The sequence below is a fragment of the Paramisgurnus dabryanus genome, chromosome 20, assembly GCF_030506205.2.
Source record: "Paramisgurnus dabryanus chromosome 20, PD_genome_1.1, whole genome shotgun sequence".
NCBI classification, from domain to species: domain Eukaryota; kingdom Metazoa; phylum Chordata; class Actinopteri; order Cypriniformes; family Cobitidae; genus Paramisgurnus; species Paramisgurnus dabryanus.
This window is the reverse complement of record NC_133356.1, coordinates 32,465,256-32,488,681: the sequence shown is the minus strand read 5'-3', so window position 1 is coordinate 32,488,681 and position 23,426 is coordinate 32,465,256. Positions and strand designations below refer to the sequence as shown.

General features: G+C 37.6%; 2 protein-coding genes across 2 annotated transcripts; one reads left to right on the top strand and one right to left on the bottom strand.

The window, feature by feature from the left end:
* The first annotated feature begins 3,348 nt into the window (after positions 1–3,348).
* On the top strand, positions 3,349–8,212 carry irf1a (interferon regulatory factor 1a). The gene is made up of 8 exons (XM_065249991.2): positions 3,349–3,651; positions 4,665–4,764; positions 4,998–5,177; positions 5,296–5,355; positions 5,439–5,576; positions 6,921–6,973; positions 7,179–7,275; positions 8,075–8,212. The coding sequence occupies exons 1-8, from the start codon at positions 3,565–3,567 to the stop codon at positions 8,152–8,154; spliced, it is 795 nt and encodes a 264-aa protein (XP_065106063.1). The 5' UTR covers positions 3,349–3,564; the 3' UTR covers positions 8,155–8,212.
* An 8-nt stretch (positions 8,213–8,220) lies between these two features.
* ddx21 (DEAD (Asp-Glu-Ala-Asp) box helicase 21) lies at positions 8,221–19,957 on the bottom strand. The gene is made up of 16 exons (XM_065249985.1): positions 19,800–19,957; positions 18,044–18,187; positions 17,760–17,945; positions 17,604–17,676; positions 17,293–17,471; positions 16,882–16,999; positions 16,595–16,780; positions 15,453–15,598; positions 13,062–13,211; positions 12,798–12,959; positions 12,544–12,663; positions 12,386–12,459; positions 12,139–12,298; positions 11,701–11,835; positions 8,883–8,927; positions 8,221–8,646 (listed from the first exon to the last, which is right to left on the bottom strand). The coding sequence occupies exons 1-16, from the start codon at positions 19,875–19,877 to the stop codon at positions 8,374–8,376; spliced, it is 2,229 nt and encodes a 742-aa protein (XP_065106057.1). The 5' UTR covers positions 19,878–19,957; the 3' UTR covers positions 8,221–8,373.
* Between the last annotated feature and the right edge of the window lie 3,469 nt (positions 19,958–23,426).

Genomic DNA, 23,426 nt, shown 5'->3' with positions numbered 1-23,426 from the left:
TACTTACCTTACCTTCCACTTGCATACTCAGGAGTTCTGCTGCACCGTGTGGTGTCCACCTCCAGTCTCCGGGGAAGTAGACGTCACCCAAGTACCCTGTAGAGGAGGTAGGACCCTAGGAGCGGAGAGACAAGTAAATTTAAATCTCGACTCAAGGAATATCACCCTCACCAGGTTGCAGGTAGCTGTTCTCATCTTTCCATCCACTTATTGTGTGTTTGCATCTCTGCCTCCAGGAGAAGAGGAGGGCGCCACGCGTCAACGAAACCACACGGAGGAGGACAAAAGGCCCCCAGGAGGATATACTTATCGACCGTGGGAACAAAGGAGCTCCGTTCCCCTCTTTCCCCCTGTAGGCGGGCTTGCCCTTGGTGTTTGGCCCCTTTCCTCCTGCAAGAGGAGAAGAGAAATAGAAGACGTCATTTTAGATTTCCCTTTCCCCCTTCCCAAGAACATTTTAAGTAATTTAAATAAAGTTTGTTTTAATTTCACTTATCTTCTCTCGTGTGTTTGGTCATTGGGGTATCTTTGGGGACCTCCTCGAGGTGGAACTCAGGGGGGGGGACTTTAGTGATCCACCCTGACCAGTGACATATTCGCCTTGTTGTCTCTTCGTCAGTCTCCTGTGTTTCTTGTCTCCTCATCATTGTCTTCAAAACAACCAGATTCATCTATTAAGAATGTGGTAAAAAGTGAGGTATTATGTTGGAGAATAAAGAACAAAGAGAATGGCTCCTGCTCCCACCTTACTAGCATATATCCCACTGAGATGAAGCAAGAACCACAGTTGAACTATATCTAACAATTGTGGTTTCAAAGGCATTTGACAGATCAGACTCCAAATGAACATACAATAATCTTTTGTAAGATCAGTGAGTGGTACAACAATTTCTGAAATGCTTTACAAATAATATCCAACCAGCTTCAGAAACATGTCAGTTCTTTGTTAATACAGAGCAGTGGCGAACCGTGGGTACTTCAGCTGGGCCTTCAAAATTTGCAATGAAGTGCAAATGCCTCTCCATCCATAATACTAGGCTCTTCGTATTTCGTTAAATCATACAGTGAACATGTAAAAATTCTGAGCACGCAAAGATAAATTACAGAATGGGCATTGTCTGCCTTTAAATGCAGTTTTAAAGTTTAAAATTACTTTAATCTAACTGATAAACACAAATACAGACTCTGCTGCTCTGTAATGACAGGGGCTCTGTAAATTTGCATTTAACAAGCTTAAATTATGTTCTTTATTTTATTTTTTGGAAATATATATTTAGCTGCAGAATACCTTGTTAATCTTTTTCATAAGGGTAAATCATCTCAGTGCACCTCCTTGTGGCTTATAACTGTTGTTATAATATATCCAGGGCTCACAAAATCGTTAATCCGAGCCCCGAGGTCCAGGGGCTATTGCGAATTCTTGTCGGGCTACCAAAATGTATCTCCGCCCTGCCCATCGGGTATATGGTGGAAAAAATATTTGCATGTTTTTGCATTCTCTCAGATTTAGTTAGGAAATTATATTGTATGTAATTCGGCGTCGTCTGTCAGTCATTACTATCCTCACGTAACAAGTGAAACTGTCAGGAAGTATAAGTATAATTAAACCCATAATTTTCCCGTGTTCGCATCATATGCACAGCGCTCCTCTGGACCTCTGCACGCGCTCCTCCCGGCTGTGCTCTTCACGAGTACCCGCTTAAGTAATTTAGTTTTTACCTAAGCCCTATCAAGCTAGCCACCACGTCAATCACGTTTTCTGCCATTTACCTCAACCACTCTCACCGCAGAGATTTGGGCCATTAGACTGTATTAATATTAACGGTCTCTGATCTTCGTCTTTGGTGTTTTACGGCAGCTTGCATCCAGTTTGTTGCATGATTAGGACTTCATGAAGGCTTACAATGTTTTGTTTTTTACCCGCCCACTTGAAATCAAAGCGTGATTGGTCGATTTGCCCGTCACTCTCCACACCAAAACACATAGCTTGGCCTTCCCTGGGATTCATGAAGTCCTAACCAATGAATGAGCCAGATAACCGGGCCTTAATAGAGACAGACGATTCTGATTGGATTAGATGTTTTCATGACATGAACCTGACAGTAAGCTTAACGTTAGAACATAGATGAGAGAAAATATATTACATGTATTGTATTAAATTGAATTAAATAGAAATTTAAAAGGCGTAGAAGGCCCTGAAGGTTCACCACTGATGCATGCATATATTTCCAACATAAGACAGAAGTCTTACTTACCGCGTGAAACTCGTCATGACCCGATTGGGAAAATCCACCGCATCAAACACACACGCAAAACTCCGCTGCTTCCCCTGGATAATAAACTATATCTATGTTTTCATAAGGCTGGATTTCTTCTCCTTAAATCCAAAATTACACTTCATCTTTCGTGCCATTGTTGAGTTTTGAAATTCAACAAAGCTGTGTCGCGTGATAAGCTGTTAGCAAGCTCTAGCGTCTCCCGCTGATTGACAGGTGGGCGGGGTTTTCCGAGGGAAGTGCCCATATAAAGAAGTGATACGTATAGAAAACCCCTGAAACGTCAGTTGGACCTGTAATCGAAACTTGTACGATCCCTGGCGAAGTGCATTTGGCACAGAAATACTCTGTAACATGTCCAACTGCTTTTTTGACACTTTGCCTACGTTTAGCATGAGGAAACAACTCTATAACTGTGTTAAAATAAGTCAGAATGCTTGAAATACCATTGAACCCCCCCTTTAAGCATTGTTATATTATGGTGAGATCAGGTGATGTTGGCACATCTGGCATTTATTGCTATTTATAGTGAATTAATAAGCAATTGATCAATGATTTAATCAATTTTACAGTCCTAAAAGGCACAAGTTAAACAAAAATCCCAGATGACATCTATCTGTCCACTATCTAGAAACTTGAAAAAACTTGATTCCTTATTACCGATGTGCATCAGAAAAGAAATGAAGGGGGTGAAAGCAATGCGTTTCACTGGAAAATACCTGAAGTTCACAAGAAACCCAAGTGACTCATCAACTTAACAAAGAATTTACAACCGACAACTGATTAAAATCTTAAATATTAACAATAAATAAAACTTCTAAAAATAATTTTTTTTTTACTTGATATAAAAGTTTTATTGGTTAAGGTTTTTCTACCTTGTTATATATTTAAGCTCAGAGTTTCTTTCACTGTATTTGTATTTACTTCTATTAATACATTTATCAGACATTTTATGAAGCTGCTTTTCCTTGTTTCATGGTTTGATTGATTGGTGTGGAATTGCAGAAGGGGTGTGAACCTGTTTGGTCCTTTAGTACCACAGAAATTCTTCAGCAAGTAAACTGTCCAAACCTGTTAGAGCAGGTCGAGTACAGTAAGAGGAGGTGTAGAGTCGGATTTGATGCTTCAGCTTATGCGATTGAATGACTGATTGAATGACTGTGATTTCAGCGTTAAACATCTTCATCGAGTTGAATCTGCACGTGATGTTAGCCATTTAAAGGGAACGATGCGCTTCTGTTAAAGACTCACACTGGTTTACCTAAGATTTGCTCAGCAGACTGTAGAGATGCATCAAGGGCGTCTACGGTTGCGACCGTGGCTAGAGGAGCAGATCGAGTCTGGCAGATATCCTGGAGTCGTGTGGTTAGATCAGGTAAGATCAGTGGTTTGTGAGGTGGCCAGGTTGTTTTAACTGGTAGTGTTTTATTCAATAAGACATCAACAATTTGAAAACTTACAGTGGTGTTCAAAAAATGGCAGTGTACTAATCAAAGTGAAAAAAGTGCAGAAATGTATAAAAATAGAGTTTATTTCCTTACTTTAAATGTTTTGAAACCATTAAACATTCAATTCCAAATCAAATATTAAGCTGTTAAAAATGTCAAAATTTTTCTCTGTAGACACTTCTTAAAAAATTTCTTAAGATTTAACTTCACTTTAAATGATTTAACTACTAATATTTAGTTGGATAACCATTGTTGTTAATAACTGCTTCAAGTCTCCAAATCGAGTCAACCAACTTCTGGCACCTAGAAACAGCAGAGGATCCACAGCTCCTGACAATTTTTAGGTTTTGCTTCAGAAACTGCATTTTTAATGCCCCCCAAAAGTGTTCAATGGGGTAGAGATCAGGGGATTGAGCTGGCCACTCCATAACCTCAATTTTTTGTCTGGAACAAAGATTTTGTCTTCATGCGTGTGTGTTTTGGGTTGTTGTTTTGTTGAAACATTTCCTCTTCTGCAAAGGGCAACATAATCTCTTCAAGTACTCTGATGTATTCAAACTGATCCATGTTCCCTTATATACGATAAATAGGCCCAACACGGTAGTATGAAAAACATCCTTATACCACAATTTTTGCACCACAATGCAATTGTCTTTAACAGTAGTTTCTTGTTTTCTTCTATGTGTATGTGCTTTCGGTTTTTGTTGCCATTTTAAAGCAGTTTTATTTTAGCTAAGCATCCTAAGCTTTGCTGCATGCAGAAATATAAGTACGACTAATAACAGTGGTTTATCAAGTTACTGATGTTACACTGCTGTTTTTTACTTTGCTGCACATCCTGTTGTAATGAGACTGAATGTCCGAGTTTGTTTTTTATTGCTACTACATGCAATAGGAAAGATTTATATTTGTGCGTTCCTAACACTGAGACAAACTGCAGTCTGCCAGAGTTTTCCAGATTCCCTGGAAACACGCAGCTCGACACGGCTGGAATATTGAGACAGATGCCACTCTGTTCCGAAACTGGGCCATCCACACAGGTAAATTCATCAGATATCCATCGACTGATGTGTCTGTGGACTTATTTTTACACAGGTTGGCTCTTTGAGCACTTCAGCTTGATTAACAACTCAACAGTTTACAATATATCTAACCATAGTACTAAATCTTCTCCTAAAACCCTTAGCACGTTAATGGTGGTTTATTGCAGGGCACTTTCCAACATCATTCCAGGTGATAGAATGTTTAATATTTCTGCTCTTATTGATGCTAGGGAGATACAAGCCTGGCACAGACAAACCTGATCCCAAAACATGGAAAGCAAACTTTCGCTGTGCCCTCAACTCCCTGCCGGATGTCAAAGAACTTCAGGATAGAAGCATTAAGAAAGGTCACAATGCTTTCAGGGTTTACGCTCTACTGCCGCACACTAAATCACTCAAGAGACGTAGAGGTATCGTCACATAATGCTGTAGTAGATCTCAGTTTTGTTTATTTAAAGACTTTTGTGTGATTGAGTTTAGCTGTAGCAAGTAAAGAAGGCCATGTTTGTGATGTGATTCTCTTTAAAGCATTGAGGAGCGTGGATACAGATACACCTCCAAAAAACACAGCGTTGGAGAGATTTACAGGTACACAACGAGTAACATTTCAGAAATCTAACTTTCCTCACAATGAGATGCACTGTACAGTATCTCTCTGGATTTGCGTACAGAGACCTTCTGGAAGTTTACAGATAATGGAGGAAGCTCCACAGCTGAAGCCCTCAGAAGAGATGATCTGTCCAGATGTATTGAGCAGGAGAAGACCTCCATCTACTCCAGATCTTCAGCCATCAGCAACACAGCTCACGGTAAGAAGATTCAAGGGTATGATCTGATCCTGGTCTGTGCACATTAGTTATACTTGTAAACATGGTGTTGTAACCTGCAGTTTATGTTAGCTTATTACAAAAATCTTAAGGTATATCATTATAGACCAAGGTCTTGGCTGTTGGCAATTTACTGGTGCAACCTCCCCTGTTTGTATTTATTTTCATAAAATAGGCGTTTTTCCAGTTATTACTCATACAACGTTTACTTTAAGCCTAAATAGAAAAAGTAATGATTTTTTTATTTAATAAACATATTTTTGTATTAATAGAGACTATTAATTTAATAACTCAACAGCACTGAAGAAACATATTGTAAGCATATTCATTTAAAACAAATAAAACTCCGTCTGACGGTGGTGACATTGGCCTCATTATTCCAAAATGTATACCACTCAAGTCAATGGCTTCTTGCTTAAACTTTATGTAAATATTTGGTCCAAAAAATAACAATCCTGAGCACTGTGATGAACAAATATCAAATCATAACTTCCAAAATACATAAAACCTGACAGAAAAGACAGAAAACCTGACGGTGGTGACATCTGACGGTGGTGACAAAAATCTAATATAGATTAAAAAAATAGATGAGTTGTTCACATTAGCCATTTTGTTTCCCCTCTGTTGCTAGCTACTTCAGACCTCTTCTTAAAAATGATACATATATTTCATAATCCAATCTAATATTTTTATACATAGATGACAGTTTTGACATGTTATGGTTGTCACAGTAGAAGTGTCCAAAAATATGAACAAGTTTAAGAGAAAATAGCAAACATACAGGAGCTTGAGTGATCTTGAAGCATGCAGTAGAGCTGAAGGTTTGAAAATGGGGTCCTCAGGAATGCAGTTGACCCTGTAGTTGCCTGATTTTATTGCTTTTTATAAATATCTGACGGTGGTGACGAATATGTGGGACACATTTTGAGCAATCACAAAATAATAGTAAATATTGTTCAAAACTCACTGTTTGTAGTTTTAAATACATATTACAATGTACTCTTTCATGTTCATTTGGCTTTTTTAATCAAGCTGAAATGATTATCTCTTAACCGAGGACAGCTGATTATGTAGGCAATGGGCCAGCATATAATCATTAAATTAATAAAACATAAACCTATAAAAGAACCTTACATATGTGCAAAGGACCCCCTGATTATAACATTGATTAATTTTCTTTATGAAAATGTTATTAATTTCCAACAGAATTAGCACTGTTTTTAGTGGGACATGTTTTTGCCAAAGTTTCAAGAATCAGTGTTTAGATAAAAGCGTATGATAAATAAATGTAAAGGTGAAGATTAACAGAATGAATCATCTGTGCAGGACTGCAGCTGACTACTACAGATGAGAATGAACAGACAGAAGCTGTGCTGAAGGTGAGCTTCAGACATCTCACACATAATAAACATCAGAGCAACCCAACACACATAAACATTAAAAAAAAGGTTTCAAAACTACATATTGTAATGAGATCTTTACAACCAAACAAAACAAAATTTTGATGTTATCTAGACTTACACAGGGCTATCAAACTAACAGTTTATAGTAGTTACATTGTTAAATTGTGTGTGTATTGTGTAGATTGTGGATCACCTAAAAAATCTGGATCACTGGAGCCCTTTATGTGAGAGCGATAGATGCTGGAGACCACCAAACCCAACATGGACAGAGTGTCTATGTAGGATAACTTCCAAGCATTTACTCACATTCAAATAATAAAATAATATTTTTTTAAAGGTGCCATAGAATGTAAAACTGTATTTACGTAGCCATAGATGAATACTAAGAGTTCTGTACATGGTAATGACATATCATGAGCCTCAAATGCATTTGTTTCCTCCTCATGTAAACCTTGTGCATGCAAAAGACCACCGGCAAACAGACCAATCTCAACATAACAACGTGACAATACAGTCAAGATGTACGCCATTCAATTACATTAAATTAATTTAATTACAACATTAAATTACACACTTAATTATTTACAATGTTGTAACTGCAAAGTTTACGCTATATGTTAATGTTTAGTTCTATTATTAACAGTAGGCTACAGTTACGTTTTGCAGGTGCATTAACAATCTCCAAACAATTGATTATTCCTCAAAATATGCATCGTCTGATACAGGATCAAACATAAGGCCTGTTTACACACACACACACAGAGCTACTGAAAGAACTGCTCTAAGAAAAAGCCAATCAAAGCAGAGCTCAAATTTATTATTCACGACCCTTTCAAATAAGGTAACAATAGACAATTTCATTCTCAAGGCAAATCCTAGGGTTGTAAATGAACATGTTTAACTGTCTCTTGATCATTTTTGCACTTAATAAAGCTTCTATGTAGACATCAGAGCGTAATTAAACAGATTATTAAATGCATTCTTTGGCACCTTTAAGAAAAATTTAACAATATTGTTTTGAAGGTGGTGTAAAACACAATACTCAATATTAAACTCTGTCATTTTCTCTCATTTTAGGTGAGACGATGGACTTTTCTGGTTATCCCTACCAGACAGACTGTAAGCTTCACAGTACCTCTTCAGATCAATATGACTAGAGAACGAAATCACTTGACATAAAGTTTTAAGACAATTGAAAACAAAGACAGAAAAGACAACAGTACTTTGTTGTAAAGCCACTTTAATGTGAATGGAATTTATTATATAAATACCACAGCTGCATGTAAAAACAACCTGCATGTGTCTCATGGATCGAGCACAGAGAAATGGCAGTAAAAAAAAAGATGTGACAGTTCGATCATCACGGTGGTCCATCATCAATAATCAAATGCCTGACTAAAGCTTCGCTTCTGAGGACCTCCTCGTCTGTCTCCTCCTCCTCTTCCTCTTCCTCCTCCTCCTCTTCCACCTCCTCCTCCTCTACCACCATTGCCTCTGAAGCCTCCACCAAACGACCGCCGTCCTCCTCCTCGACCCCGACCTCCGAACCCACCGGACATTCGTTCGCCGGCGACACGCGTGCTCTGTTCCAGTTCTGGAAGTTCCGTAGCAACCGTCAGCTCCCAGCGACGACCATTCTGCCATTTGTCCTGTAGACGCCAAAAACAGTTGGATCAGCAAACCAACGCTTCATTTGTCAAGGAAATAAAGCATCTGTTGACAAGCCTCTGTTAGTCAAACACGACGCCACAGAACCACTCATACAAATCAAAGTGGCTTGAGAAAGAAGATACACAGCTGATCTTAAATCAGCTGGACACACGCACAGACATGTTTTTCTAGTGTCACTTTACAAACGACTCCAAACAAAAGAAGATCATCATACCTGAATCTCCTTCACTTTACCGGCTGGAACATCGAAACAAACACCCTGAGAGAAGCAAAGACAAGAGAAAATATGAGACAAAAAACCCCATTTAAACACATCTTCCCTTTTATTATATTCTGCCTCAAGAAAAAGATTAAACTAAGATTATTTGATGTTGCTACATTATTTTATATTAACATATTTAATAACAATATTATACTGTAATCCATTGACATGTTTACTTTATAAATGATATTTCTCTATTCTCAATGGTGACTCTGTTCATTACAGAAGTATAGAAGTGTTTTTTTACAATCTGTAATAAAGTTTTTGTATATTATTATTTGTATAATTACAGAGTGAAATATAACCCAGACTTGTATTTTACGAGACTATGGGGTGGTTTCCCGGACAGGGATTAGCTTAAGACAGGACTAGGCCTTAGTTTAATTATGAAATATAACTAGTTTTAACAAACATGCCTGACTAAAAACATTACTTGTGTGCATTTTGAGGAAAAACAAAGGGCACTGATGTATTTTAAGATATGTCAGTGCTGTTTTCAGTTTGGACAGTTCTTATATTTATTTTAGTCTAGGACTAGTCTAATCCCTGTCCGGGAAAACGCCCCTATGATTTATTTTATGCAGTGAGGTCAGATGGGGCAGTTCAACATTTGTTTGTGTGGATAAATACTCGTTTGGGCAGGCAGACGAAATATGGGCTGGTTTGGGACATGTACAGAACTAACTGGATAACAAAAACCCAAGTGCGCAATGTGCTTCATATTATATCAGTCATGAAGTCATAAATGGCGCTTTTCCATTGCATAGTACCCCACGGTTTAGTTTAGTTTGGGTCGGGTCAGCTTACTTTTGGGAGCTTTTCCATTGGGTGCAGTACGTAGTACCCTTTTTTTCGTACCACCTCGGTTGGGGTTCCAAGCGACCCGAGCTGATACCAAACGTGACGCGAAAACACTGTAGATCACTGATTGGTCTGAGAGAATCGTCACGTCATCGCTATAATGTAAATATTAGCTTTAGCTTACTGCTAGCTTGCGCTGTCTCAAGCAAACATGTTGTTATCTGTGTTCTGCTATAAGTTTCCAAACACCCTTTTAGCGATGAAAAACATCCGCAGGTTGAGAATCCGGGACACCATAACAGTTTTTTCCAGACTTGCAGTTTGTGGCGGCACATTCGCGACGTGCACGTCCGCATTAGCTATATATGCTTAAATGCAACTTGAATGAGGCTCAGCGGAGCGCCGTCGACTGACGCCACGGGTCAGGTGTTTGAACAGAAACTGTCATGTGAGACAGAGGTAGTTATAAACGCGATGTGCAAACATCTATTTGTGGTGGCCAATTTTAATTTTGTGGCAGACTGAGAAATAAATGAATGTATGGGAATGTACAACAACGCTCTCACGTGTATGATGTCACAGCAGTAGGCAGCGTAAATATAACAACACGCCTATAATCCCTCCCACTCCGAAGTGATACTAAACTCGATGGAAAAGCTAACCACGCCAAAGTGAGGTGAGCTGACCCGACCCAAACTAAACTAAACCGTGGGGTACTATGCAATGGAAAAGTGCCAAAAGTTACTGACACAAACTAAATAGTTGACTGATGTTAAGACGAACAGGACGAATTTGTGCTTTTATCCAATCAACCAGAAAATAAAGATGCAGAAGTGGACAAAAAAAACAACAGGAGTATTAAAGTGATCTTTGTATTATTAAGTGATGATCTTAATTCAAAGCTCTATTGTAAATAAAAGTGTATGTAGTATGTGTGAGCTATGTTTGTGTAAACAGGATCTTAGGGGCTGTTTACATTTGGTATTAAGATGTGTTTTCATCAATTGGATCACTAGTGGACGAGAGAGACACATCACGTTTACACCTGGTATTTAAATCAGTCTCTTTTCTTCACTTTCGACCGCTTCTGTCATGAATACTTTGAGGGGGCGGTCTGTCACAGTTTACTTTCGCAAGCGTGTGAAAGTTGCGCGATCTTATTTATCAATTGCGCTGAAAATTCAGAGAAAGCTCTAACATATGCATGTACAAAACACTGTGCAGCACGTTTACTTACAACACAAGCAGTGGACTCTGACATAATATTAGTTTGCGTCCATATAAACTCATCATTACTCTGACTCGCGTTTAAATGACAACAGAGAGACTCGCCCACCGTCTCGACAGACCACCCCCTCACAGTATTCATTTTGGGTGGTTTGTTTGTGTGTTTCGGCAGGTTTCTGACAGTGTTTGAGCTGGACACCATCAGCTTTATCTGGCTACACTGATTTTGGACATTTCCAAATTTGAACCTGCGGAGATCGCATTTGTAAGCAGCATCCATTATCAAGACTGTCTTTTTTCAGAATATTAACATTTATAAAGTTGACTATTATTCTTAGTTAATCGTAAATTGTTGTAATATGCTTATGACTTGTGAATGTAATGCTCAGTTAACTAAAGCCTTCGAATTGAGAAACGCCCTTTATGTTTCTGTCATCTGCTGTCAGGGGGAGGACAAAATCATATGAGCACATCTTGTTATAGTGCTTCATATTATTTGTGCAAGCTATTGTGATAAAATATACATTGTACTTTTCTTATGTTACTTTATTATCTAGGTTGCATTGCCAAAACAAATAGTGTTTAGCTGTGGTTAGAACTAGAAGTTGGTCAAATTAGTACTTAGTAGTAACAGGACAATTCTTTCATCATATAAACTCCTTCAGTCTCACTGCACATCATCACATTCAGACTTCATCTTTTAATCCAGTATGGGTTAGTAGTTTATTCGAGTTAAACACACCTTCTTGCCCTTGAGGAAGGTCATACGTTTGATCTGGTTATCAATTTCTTCTCCGAGCTGTTCCTTCAATCCACGCCACGCGTAACCAATATTATGCATCTCTAAAGAGCAGCTCAGGGTCATTGTGGTGAATCCCTAAAATAACGGGACATAAACAACCATTAAAAACAACACACGTTATATATTGATTAACATTCTTAACATCACAAGCAGCCTTGCTTTTATAATGGAGTAAAGCAAAGAAAATCATCACAGTTAAATATACAACAATTCCTAACATTAGTCCAATTTACATCTTGAATCATGTGTGGCATGCTGTCTGTATATTAAATATTTTATCATTCTGGTGTTTTTTATTAAAACACCAGAATGATTACAAATATAGCTATGACTTTTGAGATTTTACAAAAAAAAATTAAGAAATTGAAGGAGTCATACGGTGTCTGAGTTGAGAAGAGAGCGTTGTTCCAGACTCGTGGCTCCAGATATATGAGCAAGTGCAGCCGCCAGAGCCACTTCAGCCCCCCGCTGCTCAATCAGCTCACGCGCTGCCTCACGAAAATATTCAACAGCCGTCGCTGGAACAGAGTCTAAAAACCTGCGATGTACGAAACACATAAGTTTACACGAATAGACAAACAAAGACAATCGTTCTATCTTATGTCACTGATGTGAATCATCTGACCTCAAGGCATCTTTACTGGAGGATTTGATGATTTCATTCGCTGTTGGGACTCCGACCCGTTTGAAGGTGATGCCCTGATGGTGATAAACACAGGTTTGTGAGCTCATGTGACTATTTCAGTAATTGTGATTTATAGGAGAAGTTTGTAAGTGGCTTACAGCTTTTTGCTCTACAAACTTCAACTGGGCTTCCTCTTTACGCTGATAGAAACAGATACAGACGCCTGTTCGTCCCGCTCTGCCAGTTCGTCCTGAGCGATGGATGTAAGACTCCACATCCTGTATTTATAACACATGATACTTTTAAATGACTAATAGTATTAACCATGAGCATTGAAACATTACAAACTAGCTTTTAGGTCTTTTTTAGTTCAGTTTGTGCACAATTGATATAAGAGATGATTAATAAAAACCTTTGGTGGAGAGCACTGGATGACCAGATCCACTTCTGGTATGTCCAGACCGCGGGCTGCCACGTTGGTGGCCACCAGCACTTCAAACGTCCCGTTCCTGAATCCTTTTAAAGTGATTTCTCTCTGTTTCTGAACAATGTCACCATGTAATGACTGTGTACTCTACAAAACACACACACAGATGGGTACAGATGTTCAATAAAAACCAGGATAAAGTCGCAGATCTGTTAAAAGCACAGCGAAGACATTGAGGTTTTCAGGAACCTGTTTGATTGATGTGTTTATGGAGAGCTCTGTGGCTTCCCTCTTAGTCTCGCAGAAGACGATGGTTCGTCCTTGACAGCCGCTGTAGACCTGAATAACATCACCGATGACTGACGCTCTCTGAGACCAGTGACACTCGATCGCCAAGTGCTGCATGCAAGAAGGAAAAAAAATGAGCGGTCAAATTGAAATTGTAATAAATGCATTATAATACTATTTACATTTTATATGTTTTGATTGATGTTCTTTGAGTGTTACTTTGGTTCAGTCTTGTTCTCATTTGCTTATAAATATTTATATATTAATAAATATAAACCTTAATATAGTGCTGGGCGATAATTCGATAGCGATAATTTTACCGATATAAACCCATTTCTAGGGGTGTAACGAATAACCGTGCAATTGCGCGTTTTCTTAATGAATGAATTTAAATGAATTACGGTGAAATCCCGGCACATCCGAACGCCAGGGGGCGCTCTCATGCAGAAACTCCCTTTGTACCACACAAGAAGTACCATTGCAAACACTATTCCAGGAAATGTCTACACAGGAATATTTATACGCCGTTCTTCAAATTGTTTCAGGTATTTTCATGATAATAAAGAATATTTTGAATGATTTTGCTTAATGAGTGTTGCTTTTTTAAATGCACGTTATAAACGACTCCGACTCATAATGATTTTAGATTGATAAGGACTTCCCACTGACCAAATGCCGTAGTACACGCACAAGCTGTGCATAAAACAAAGAATCGCAGCCTTGCGATTCAGAATCGATCTCAGACAGGCATTTTTAATGGGGAACGCGATTGAATCGTTACATCCCAGGGCTCCAGACTAACTTTTTTCACTAGGAGCACAGTGGCCCCCAACTGAAAATTTTAGGGGCGCAACCAGAAAATTTAGGGGCACACACTGTAAATCAACATACTAACCAAATATTCACATTTCTACTAATTTCCACTGTATAACTAATAAATACTTGATGATAGATGCAAAAATTACAATGTGCTGTTCCAAATTCAGCGTCACATTTTATTGTGCACTTTTGGAAAGAAAGGTCAAATTTACTGGTTGCACATGTGCGACTGGATGTAAAATTCAGTGGCACACTTTCAAATTTTAGTGGCAAAAATGCCACCATTTGGGGGCAGTCTGGAGCCCTGCATCCCTACCAATTTCCGATAAAACAATAACGACAATTCGATAAGTGATCGATAATGTTCGCACTCAGCGAAAAGTGACGGTAGCCTGCTGCTTTCTGTGTCAGAAATGTGTTGATTTTGAAAAGTATATTTACATTTAATACAGATGCCTGATCATTAAAATAAGATTTTAGTATTTGTATTTGTCATGTTCTGAATAAAAAGTAGTTTAAAAACATTAAAAAAGGAGCAAAAATCTGCCTTTAAATTTGACAGGAATAAAGATTTGTTATTTATGATAATTCGATATCAACTGATATAGAAAACATTTTCTTTATATTTTTTTGGCCATATCGCCCAGCCCTACCTTAATATATTTTATTTAAAATGTAACTTTTTCAGCCAATTCTGTATTTTATTTGTAATTTTTCCACAACAGTTCATGCTATACTGTTTATATATTTTGAATCTGTTTTTATTGTTCTTTAGTGTGTTACTTTGGTTTAGTATTATTTTAGTTTGCTTACTTTAGGGTTTGTTGATAGTTAATATATATTCATATTTACTTTTTACTTAAAAGTACAAATAATTTTGTCAATCCCTGTTTCTAATTTTGTAATAAAGTTCAACACAAGTTATGTTTGAGCACAGTAACTGAGTTATGAGTGCTGCGCATGAATTTAGTAAATGGACAAAAACGATCTGTAAATTTATTGGTTATTGGCAGTTAGTGCCCACCTTAATTATTGTCAAAATTTAGAATCGGTTGACTTCTATAGTAAACACATACACCCGGAGCAGTGGAAAGCTATCACTTCATTACCCATGGAGCAATTGGGGTTAGAATGCCTTGCTCAAGGGCACCACAGTCGCAACCCGCCAGTGATGAGCCTCGAACCAGAAACTCTCGGGTTACACTAACCACTAGGCTACATCTGCCCCTAGGCTATGACTGCAAATGTTTATGCTTTATTCAGCCACGTAACTTGAAGCATTGTAATATATGAACCATGACTGTTCTCAGGCCTGTTTAATTTACCTTCTACAGAGCCATTAACCATCTCTATACCCATGAATCTTAAATACACAAATATATAATCATTCACTTATGCATGAAATATAACAGTGACATTACATAAACGTCATCATCACTTTTTAATAATGTCTACGGTCTCCTGTCTGGATTCTGATATATTAAACTGAGCACTTTTACTTTACGCTGTAAAGAAGTGCGTGTCATGTTTTACCTCGACTGTGGTGGCTGCTTTCTGAGTCCTTTTCCCAATGAGATCCACATGTATGTACTGAGAGCGCATGTATTTCTTGGCCACATCATAAACCCAGGAAGGACACGTGGCAGAAAAGAGCAGCGTCTGAGGCTTCTCTTCTGCATCTGAAACAAGCCAGTTTACTCACATTAAACTTACTGGTGTCAAATATTTTAACTTAGAGAGTCAAGGATGATTCATTTCTCAAAGTGCAGCTGCACATCTGATCAGTTCATGCATTTGCTTCGAATCAAACCCCTGACCTTGCTGTTTGTTAGCGCCATGCTCAACACATTGAGCATTTATCCTGACACCTTGCACATTACTGATAACTTCTCAAAGTTTTTTTTAACTAAAGTAAAAAAAAATTCTAAAATATAAAAAGAAAAGCCTAAAACAAGCGTGTGTGGAAGGTGTGGATGAGCATTCATTTCTAGAAAGAATATCTCTTGGGGTTTGAGACTTTAATCTTTGCGCTTTACAGATCATCTATATGCACAAACAGCTTTTAACACTATAAAGACAAAGGAACATCACATGACCCCTTTAAATACTAATACTATTAACATTGTTGACATAAGAGATAACTGACTTCATTTTCCTTACATACAGGAATTTCTAGAACACTTTAGCAGAAGCAAGTTAAAATAGTGAAATATGGATATACTAATCTAAACTCATTTTCATTTCTAAAATCATAATGTTTTCTATGCTCCCTTACCCCTGCAAATGATAAAACTTAAAAAAAACAACCTTTGAAACATTTTAAAACTTTTGAGACAATTCTGAATAAGTGAAACACTGAATCATTGGTTCTCAAATTGGGTGCCGTGAGATGGTGCCAGAGGGGCCCCAATGTTATGAAATAAGGAAATACATTAACTTTAATAATTACATTAATAAATTCTGTGTAAATAAGCCAACTAAGCAACAGCACTACATTGTCTCATTTTATATGTTTGGTTTTATTACAATTTTATTTTTTTCAACATTAATTTTCTAGGGGGGAGCAAATGGATGCATCCTTCACAAGGGGGGCATGCCAAAAAGTTTGAGAACCACTGCTCTATATTATATGGCTTTAAATAATTAAGGACTTTTGACTATATATTGAAATGTACCTTTTTTATATGACATGGAGAGTATTTCCTCCACCTGTTCTGCAAAGCCCATGTCAAGCATTTGGTCCACTTCATCCAGAACCACGTGTTTGACCTGAGACAGGTCCAGTTTGTTGTTCTGCAGGTGATCTTTGATTCGACCAGGCGTTCCCACCAAAATGTCAATGCCATTGCGGATCGCATCAACTGAAATTCATTACGTTATTAAACAAATGTTACAGGCATTATAGGTTTATAATAACTTGATAATTGTAGTAAGAATATACACAAAGTCATTAAAATCTTACGTTGAGGATTGTAGGGGCTTCCTCCATAGAAACATGTAACAGAAAGTTTCCTTGTGACGTCTTTAAAGTCTTTGGCTACTTGAATAGCGAGTTCTCGAGTCGGTGTAAGAACCAAGACCTGAGAGGACACACATCACACAATGAAATAAGGATATGAATTAAAGCAGTTGTTAAACCCATAAATAACCGAACTGTGTGTGAACGTAACCGTCTTAAGGACTTGAATACAGGTAAACACCACCTGAGAACAGCATTGTATTACTACAGTGTTTCCAATAAAGTGCAAAAATGCATATTGACATTTTAAACATCCTCCTGTAGATTTATCACATTTTATTGCATTATAACACACAAAACTGTAAGATACACACATTGGCAACCAAGTACCCAAAACATTTGGTGGACTTTTACCTTTGGGGGTCGACCTCTCCTCCTCTCATCTCCATCCGCCTGCAGTTTTTCCACCAGCGGGACAGCAAACGAGAAGGTCTTTCCTGTGCCCGTCCTTGCCTGCCCAATGAGATCTTTTCCATCATACACAGAGTTAAAGGTCTTCACCTGGATGTCAAACAGGTACGTAACACCACGTGCTGAAACAGGACACCAAAAAACTCATTAATCACATAGTTTCATTAGGCAATGTATAAACAGACACACACTGTAATGTGCTTTATAATTCAGAGACAGAAGATAAGTGTAGTGTATTAGTGTTTGAATGTTACCCTGCAGTAGTTTGATGGTGTTCTCGGAGATTCTGAAGTTGGAAAACGCTCCTTCTATTTGCTCTGGAGTTTCCTACAGAAATCACACAACAATGAGGAAACACTGAGCATCATTAGAGAAAAAAAATCCAATCTGAGTCTGACTTCTACACACACCTTCTCTGGGTCACTGTCACTGTTTGAGTCCTCACTGGATGGTCCTGGTGTCTCTACTGGAGGACATGTGATGATCTCTGATGATCTGGAGGTTGTTAACATCTCTGTGTCGCCATTTGTGTTCTCTGCATCGCCATTTGTGTTCTCTGCATTTGATTTTTCTTTTTTCTTCTTCTTCTTCTTTTGCTGCACAGTGTTTTGAGAAAATACAGATTGTAAAACCCTGCATTACAATGTAATGAAATGTATGCAGTGATTTATAACACTGTTTATCAATCCATTACCTTGATGGGACTTTGCTCTGTGTTTCCATTCACATCTAAAGATTCAGTTTTTATCTTCTCAGTCTTTTTCTTCTTGGGAGCGGGTGCTTCACATTCATCCATCTCTGCGGTGGACTTTATCTCTTTGATTTTTTTCTTCTTTTTCTGGACAAAAAGAAAAGTGCAATTTGGATTCTATGATCCCGTACACAGAAATCATAGGACCCTACTAATAACTGAAATAACTTGTCTCATCTTACTCCACTCCTCCAAGCCTAACTAACACCGATTGTAAACAAGACCGTGTGTGGCATCCGGAACTGCTTGCGCAGCGTTACGCACAGTGTGTAAATGTTATGGATCACTTATCGAGCTGCCATTATCGGTTTATCGTGGAAAATTATACCGGTAAAATTATCGTCATCGAATTATAGCCCAGCACTACAGGGGTGGTTACAGAGGTGAAGCAGAGTTGGTCCACATGGCTTGCTCGTGCACGCAAAATCCTGTCCATCGGCGGACACAGTACTTCACGGCAGGCGCCATTGAAGATAAACATATTTGCACTAAATGCTGCACAAAACGCTTCCAATAGACAAGAAAAGCTGTAGCTGCTCTGTGATTGAACCCTGTTTTTTGGTGGTAAAAGTGTAGTAACCATCTTTTTTGGTGTATTGACTACCATTGTTGACAGTTTTTTTTTTACTGTAGTAAACCAAGGTTAATTTTCATAAAGGCAGCAGGAACCTTACCGTGTGACCATAATAGTAAAAATAATACTTTTATACACATATGAATATATCCTAGAGAATTCATCTTTGCTGTCTTAAATTTTTGTTGTTAAATCAACTCAGATTTACAAGTCATATCAACTTACTATTATTTATCTTAACAAAAGATGAGTTGATACAACTTATAAAATGAAGTTGACTACAGTATTATTTGTAGTTATAACAACCCACTCATCTATAGTTTCCTTTACTAGTCGAGTAAACAAACTTTTAACCAAAGTTAAAATTTTGTGACATACAATGATTTATTTGTAGCACATCTTCAGACTCTTCGTTTAAAAGATTTATATACCAGCACGAATCCATAATTCAGTTAACGCAGTACCACATTATACTCATTTACAGTCACTAAACGTCAACGTAATGTGTACAATATTAGCATATTAAATGATCTTAAATCTCTCTCTCTCTCTCTCTCTCTCAAGTTTCAACATTTATACATACGCTCTTCAAATTAAACATTAAAAAGCACAGATTAGTTTTATCCTAAACATCCTGCATGGGTAGTGATGTCATGCGCACAACACGTGACGTTCATGTTCCAAACAATCGCGTTCGTTCCACGTGATCAAAAGCATACGTCCTACCACACGTGTGCAAATGTACATTAGAAACCCATAATCTTTAAATTTTTCATGAAGTGTTTAATTCATTTACGAAGATTAACTATGTTTTTTAAACTAATTTGGAATAAAACATGGTCACTTTCGTTAAACCATGGTTAACAAAATAGCTATGGTTTTGATCCAAAACCAGTAAAATCGTGTTCTTTACAATAGTCGTCAATACACTTAAAAACCATGGTTACTTTTCGTAAAATATATGTTTAGGTCTGTATGCACCAGTTACAAAGTTACAGTTATATGTGTAAAACAGAAAGTTATGTAACGTTATCTTTCCGCTGTTTATTAGCTAACTAAGCTAAGATGAGAGATCGGACGCTTGTAGTTATAACAGTTAAACATGTTGTTTCATTAAACTCTTACCTTTATAAGCTCCAGACCGTTGTCAACGTCCTCCATGTGTGTGATGTGATCAACTTCAGTGTGAATCTTTGACGGCATCTAAACTGATGTTAAGCAGAGGAACACGTGCGACTGTACTCAGATCAGACACGCAGGGGAAAGGAACGAGGCGGAAGTAAAACACGCAGATAGGAAGTGATCACATACGTGAGAGAGATCGAGCGGGGGCGCGAGGAAGAAGTGTGGATGTTTCCACATCAGTTTATTCAATAAAGTATTTTATTTAATATAATTATTTCCCATACAAATCACTACATGAAAGGTTTATAAATGACATGCTTTAGCTTTTTTTGTGGTGAATGTCTGATAAAACTGTTTCTGTCTTTATTAGTCCACTTTCTGAAGTTATAGTGAATTTACGCTGAATGGAAAGGATGGGGCTGAGCTTTGTTGATTTTGATCTAAAAAAATTTTTTTTGCTATTATTATTATTATTATTATTTTGCTATTATTATTATTATTATTATTTTGCTTGCTAAATGTCACATTCATAAATACAAATGTTTAAGCACTAATAATATAACATGTTTAATTTCTATAGCGCCTTTTCCATGCTCTACAAAGATGCTTTACAAAGGACATAGAAATAGGCAGTAGTCATTTTGCTACAGTCCAAACCTTAAGTGATTGCAGTTGCACATCGCAGGAGTTCATATAAACACACAGAAAGCTGAAGAACTAGAAGAGATACATTATGACCGGTAGTACTGATTAAACTGATAAGTTTTGAGATTAGACTTGAAATCCTGAAGTGATGTTATTGTTCTAACTATCTAGTGAGTTCCACAGCTTAGGAGCAATAATAGAGAAAGACCTGCCACCCATAGATGATGGTGGGAATCTGTGTACACACAGGAGCTTGCAATCGATCAAAGAGAACGATGAGGATATATGAAGAGAGTAATTCAGAAAGATAGGAGGGAACAAGACCACTGAGCCTTAAAGGTTATCAGGAGGACTTTGAATGTAATTCTGACATTTTTATTTGGTGAAAAGTAGGGGTGTAAGTTGAACGATTAACCGTGCAAATGCGCGTTTTCTCAATGAATGAATTTATCCCGGCACATCCAAAAGCCAGGGGGCGCTCTCGTGCAGAAACACCCTTTGTGCCACAGAAGAAGTAATACAATTTAAAGAACAGCGTTATAAAATCCCTACTGAAAAGCTATTATGTTTCCTTAATATGCATTGTCCCTTTTAAATAAATAAATAAAATAAAAATAATATGAAAAAGCACAGGTAGCCAGTGAAGATGATACAGGACAGGGTTGATATGAGTAGATTTAAATCATTTAGTGGATTTAAGCATTCTTGCAGGAGAGTTTTGAATATACTGCAAGCGGGAATAATGGCTGCTTCTGCTTCTCTATTGACACATTTTTGAATAGATATAACATAACATTTGAAATTTCCCAATCTGCTTTCTTATATATTCGTCTTACACCATAATTGCATTTTTGTAGTTGAATCCTATTTTGAATCACACATGTCACTGGAAAATGATCACTTCCTATATTATCCTTAGATACTGACCATATACATTTACCAACTAATGATGCTGAAACTATTGTGATATCCAAACATGACATTCCACCTCTTGCTATGTCTATTGGATTGCCATTATTTAAACATACTAAAGAGTTATCTTCCATAAACTTTTCTATTATTTCTCAATTTTTATCTGTAGCCTACTCCTACTATCGCAAATAAAATTGTGGGCATTAAAATCACCACATATAATGATTTTATTTATCTTTTCTCCCATGGCACTTTCCAGGATATCTATTTTTAATTCTGAACATGGATTATAGAAGTTAAACACTACGATAACCCCATGTGTATCCATTAAATACATATGCTCTTTGTATTACCTTCATTATTTATTTGTCTATATATGACATTTGCACACCCTCCACCTCTACAATTAATTCTGTCATTCCTTATTACCTCATATCCATTCAACCTGAAATCTAATGACTTGCATAACCATGTTTCTTGTATGCAAATGATATCAGTGTCAGGAAAAACTTCGGAGTCAAGTGCAAGTTAACAAAGTTTATTGAGAAAAAGTCATGACAATCAGGCGATTTATTCATATCTGCAATATATTTTAAACTACTGTCCATTGGCGATTAGGCTTCTGGCATTCAAATGAAGCATTAGGAAAGACATGATAATGTTACATATAATTACATTGAGATGCATCATCATTTATTGTTATACTACCTTCTGTTCTCCCTTCTTTAGACTGTAGTATCTTGTGAATTTGCTCTGCTGATACACCGATGCAGTTTGCACATTCTACCGCAATTTTTATTTGATCAGATCTTCTTTCTGCCCAGTTCCATTCACCACTGCACAGATAAATGCCACCAAATCAGTTTTGCTCATGTTAATGTTGTCATTTGAGTCATCCTTTATCAAGTTCAGCTGTTTCATTTACTTATCATTCTGAGAGGTTTGTTCAAGTCCAATATATGTATTCTTGTATCGTCTACATGCTTCACTCTACGAGCTGCTTCTGCATGTTACATTCTGGGTTTCACAAGCCTGTTGCTGTACTGGACATCCTGCATATGCAGCGCTGTGCTCTCCTCCACAGTTGCATCACTTGATCTCAGCTCCTTCCTGACATTTCCCATATTCATGCTCCCCTCCACATTTTGCACAACGCATTTTCCCTTTGCAAACAGCAGCAGTATGTCTTACACTTATAACAACGCAAAGGAGGGTGTACATACTCCCGTACGACATAACTGATGAAACCTAGCTTCATCTGGACTGGTAACTTGCTGTCTTCAAAGTCTAATAGCACAGATAAACTATCACACTTTTTATTATCCTTCCATGTCGTCAATCTTCTAGCCTGCATATGCAGCGCTGTGCTCTCCTCCACAGTTGCATCACTTGATCTCAGCTCCTTCCTGACACTTCCCATATTCAAGTTTCCTTTTACTTCTTCCATAGTTACATTCAGGGCCGGCGTCATGGGGGGGGCATTCGCGGGCAGTGCCCCCCTGAACAGGTTGTTGTGCCCCCTACAAAGTTTTTAATTACTTTAAAATATATATAGAATAATTAAAATAAATTAAACATTGAATGTTTCATGACTTGTAATGTAATCAAATGAGGAAAATATAGTTGATATATGTTTTCTTTAATTAAAATAGACCAGTTTCTCTGATTGGATGTATTGCCGCGTCTCACCCATCTTACGTCTTTAGCATATTTGTGACTTGATACTAGCAACGTGTTTTTTCGCGGCATTTTATGGATCGTGTAAAATATGGATATTAGAACATTTAGAATGAACCAGCACCGCCTGCTTCATCTTCATGCAAACACAGACTGGCTCAAACTCAGAGATTAGAGGTTGACGTGGAATTTACAAATCTACAGGACACTTTTTTAAGGAAGTCTATTGTTCTTACACGCCGTCTCTAGCTATATCAAAGGTAAGTTAGGTTGTTTTAAATTATGTAAGCTTAATGTGAAGTGTGGCTATAGACCGTTAACTGAATTACGACGTGATTATGGTAAAGCGGCTTTTTTAAAGCTAGGACGCGCTGCACTATGAAACTCATTCAT

Bases quoted from the DNA above. Each gene is read 5' to 3' on its own strand.
- irf1a (XM_065249991.2), top strand. From the start codon at position 3,565: ATGCATCAAGGGCGTCTACGGTTGCGACCGTGGCTAGAGGAGCAGATC. The intron at 3,652-4,664 runs GTAAGATCAGTG...GACAAACTGCAG, and splicing joins GAGTCGTGTGGTTAGATCAG to TCTGCCAGAGTTTTCCAGAT. The intron at 7,276-8,074 runs GTAGGATAACTT...CTCTCATTTTAG, and splicing joins AACATGGACAGAGTGTCTAT to GTGAGACGATGGACTTTTCT.
- ddx21 (XM_065249985.1), bottom strand. From the start codon at position 19,877: ATGCCGTCAAAGATTCACACTGAAGTTGATCACATCACACACATGGAG. The intron at 12,664-12,797 runs GTTTTTATTAAT...TTATAAATACAG, and splicing joins TCCAGTGCTCTCCACCAAAG to GATGTGGAGTCTTACATCCA. The intron at 12,299-12,385 runs GTCAGATGATTC...CGTACATCGCAG, and splicing joins TCCAGTAAAGATGCCTTGAG to GTTTTTAGACTCTGTTCCAG.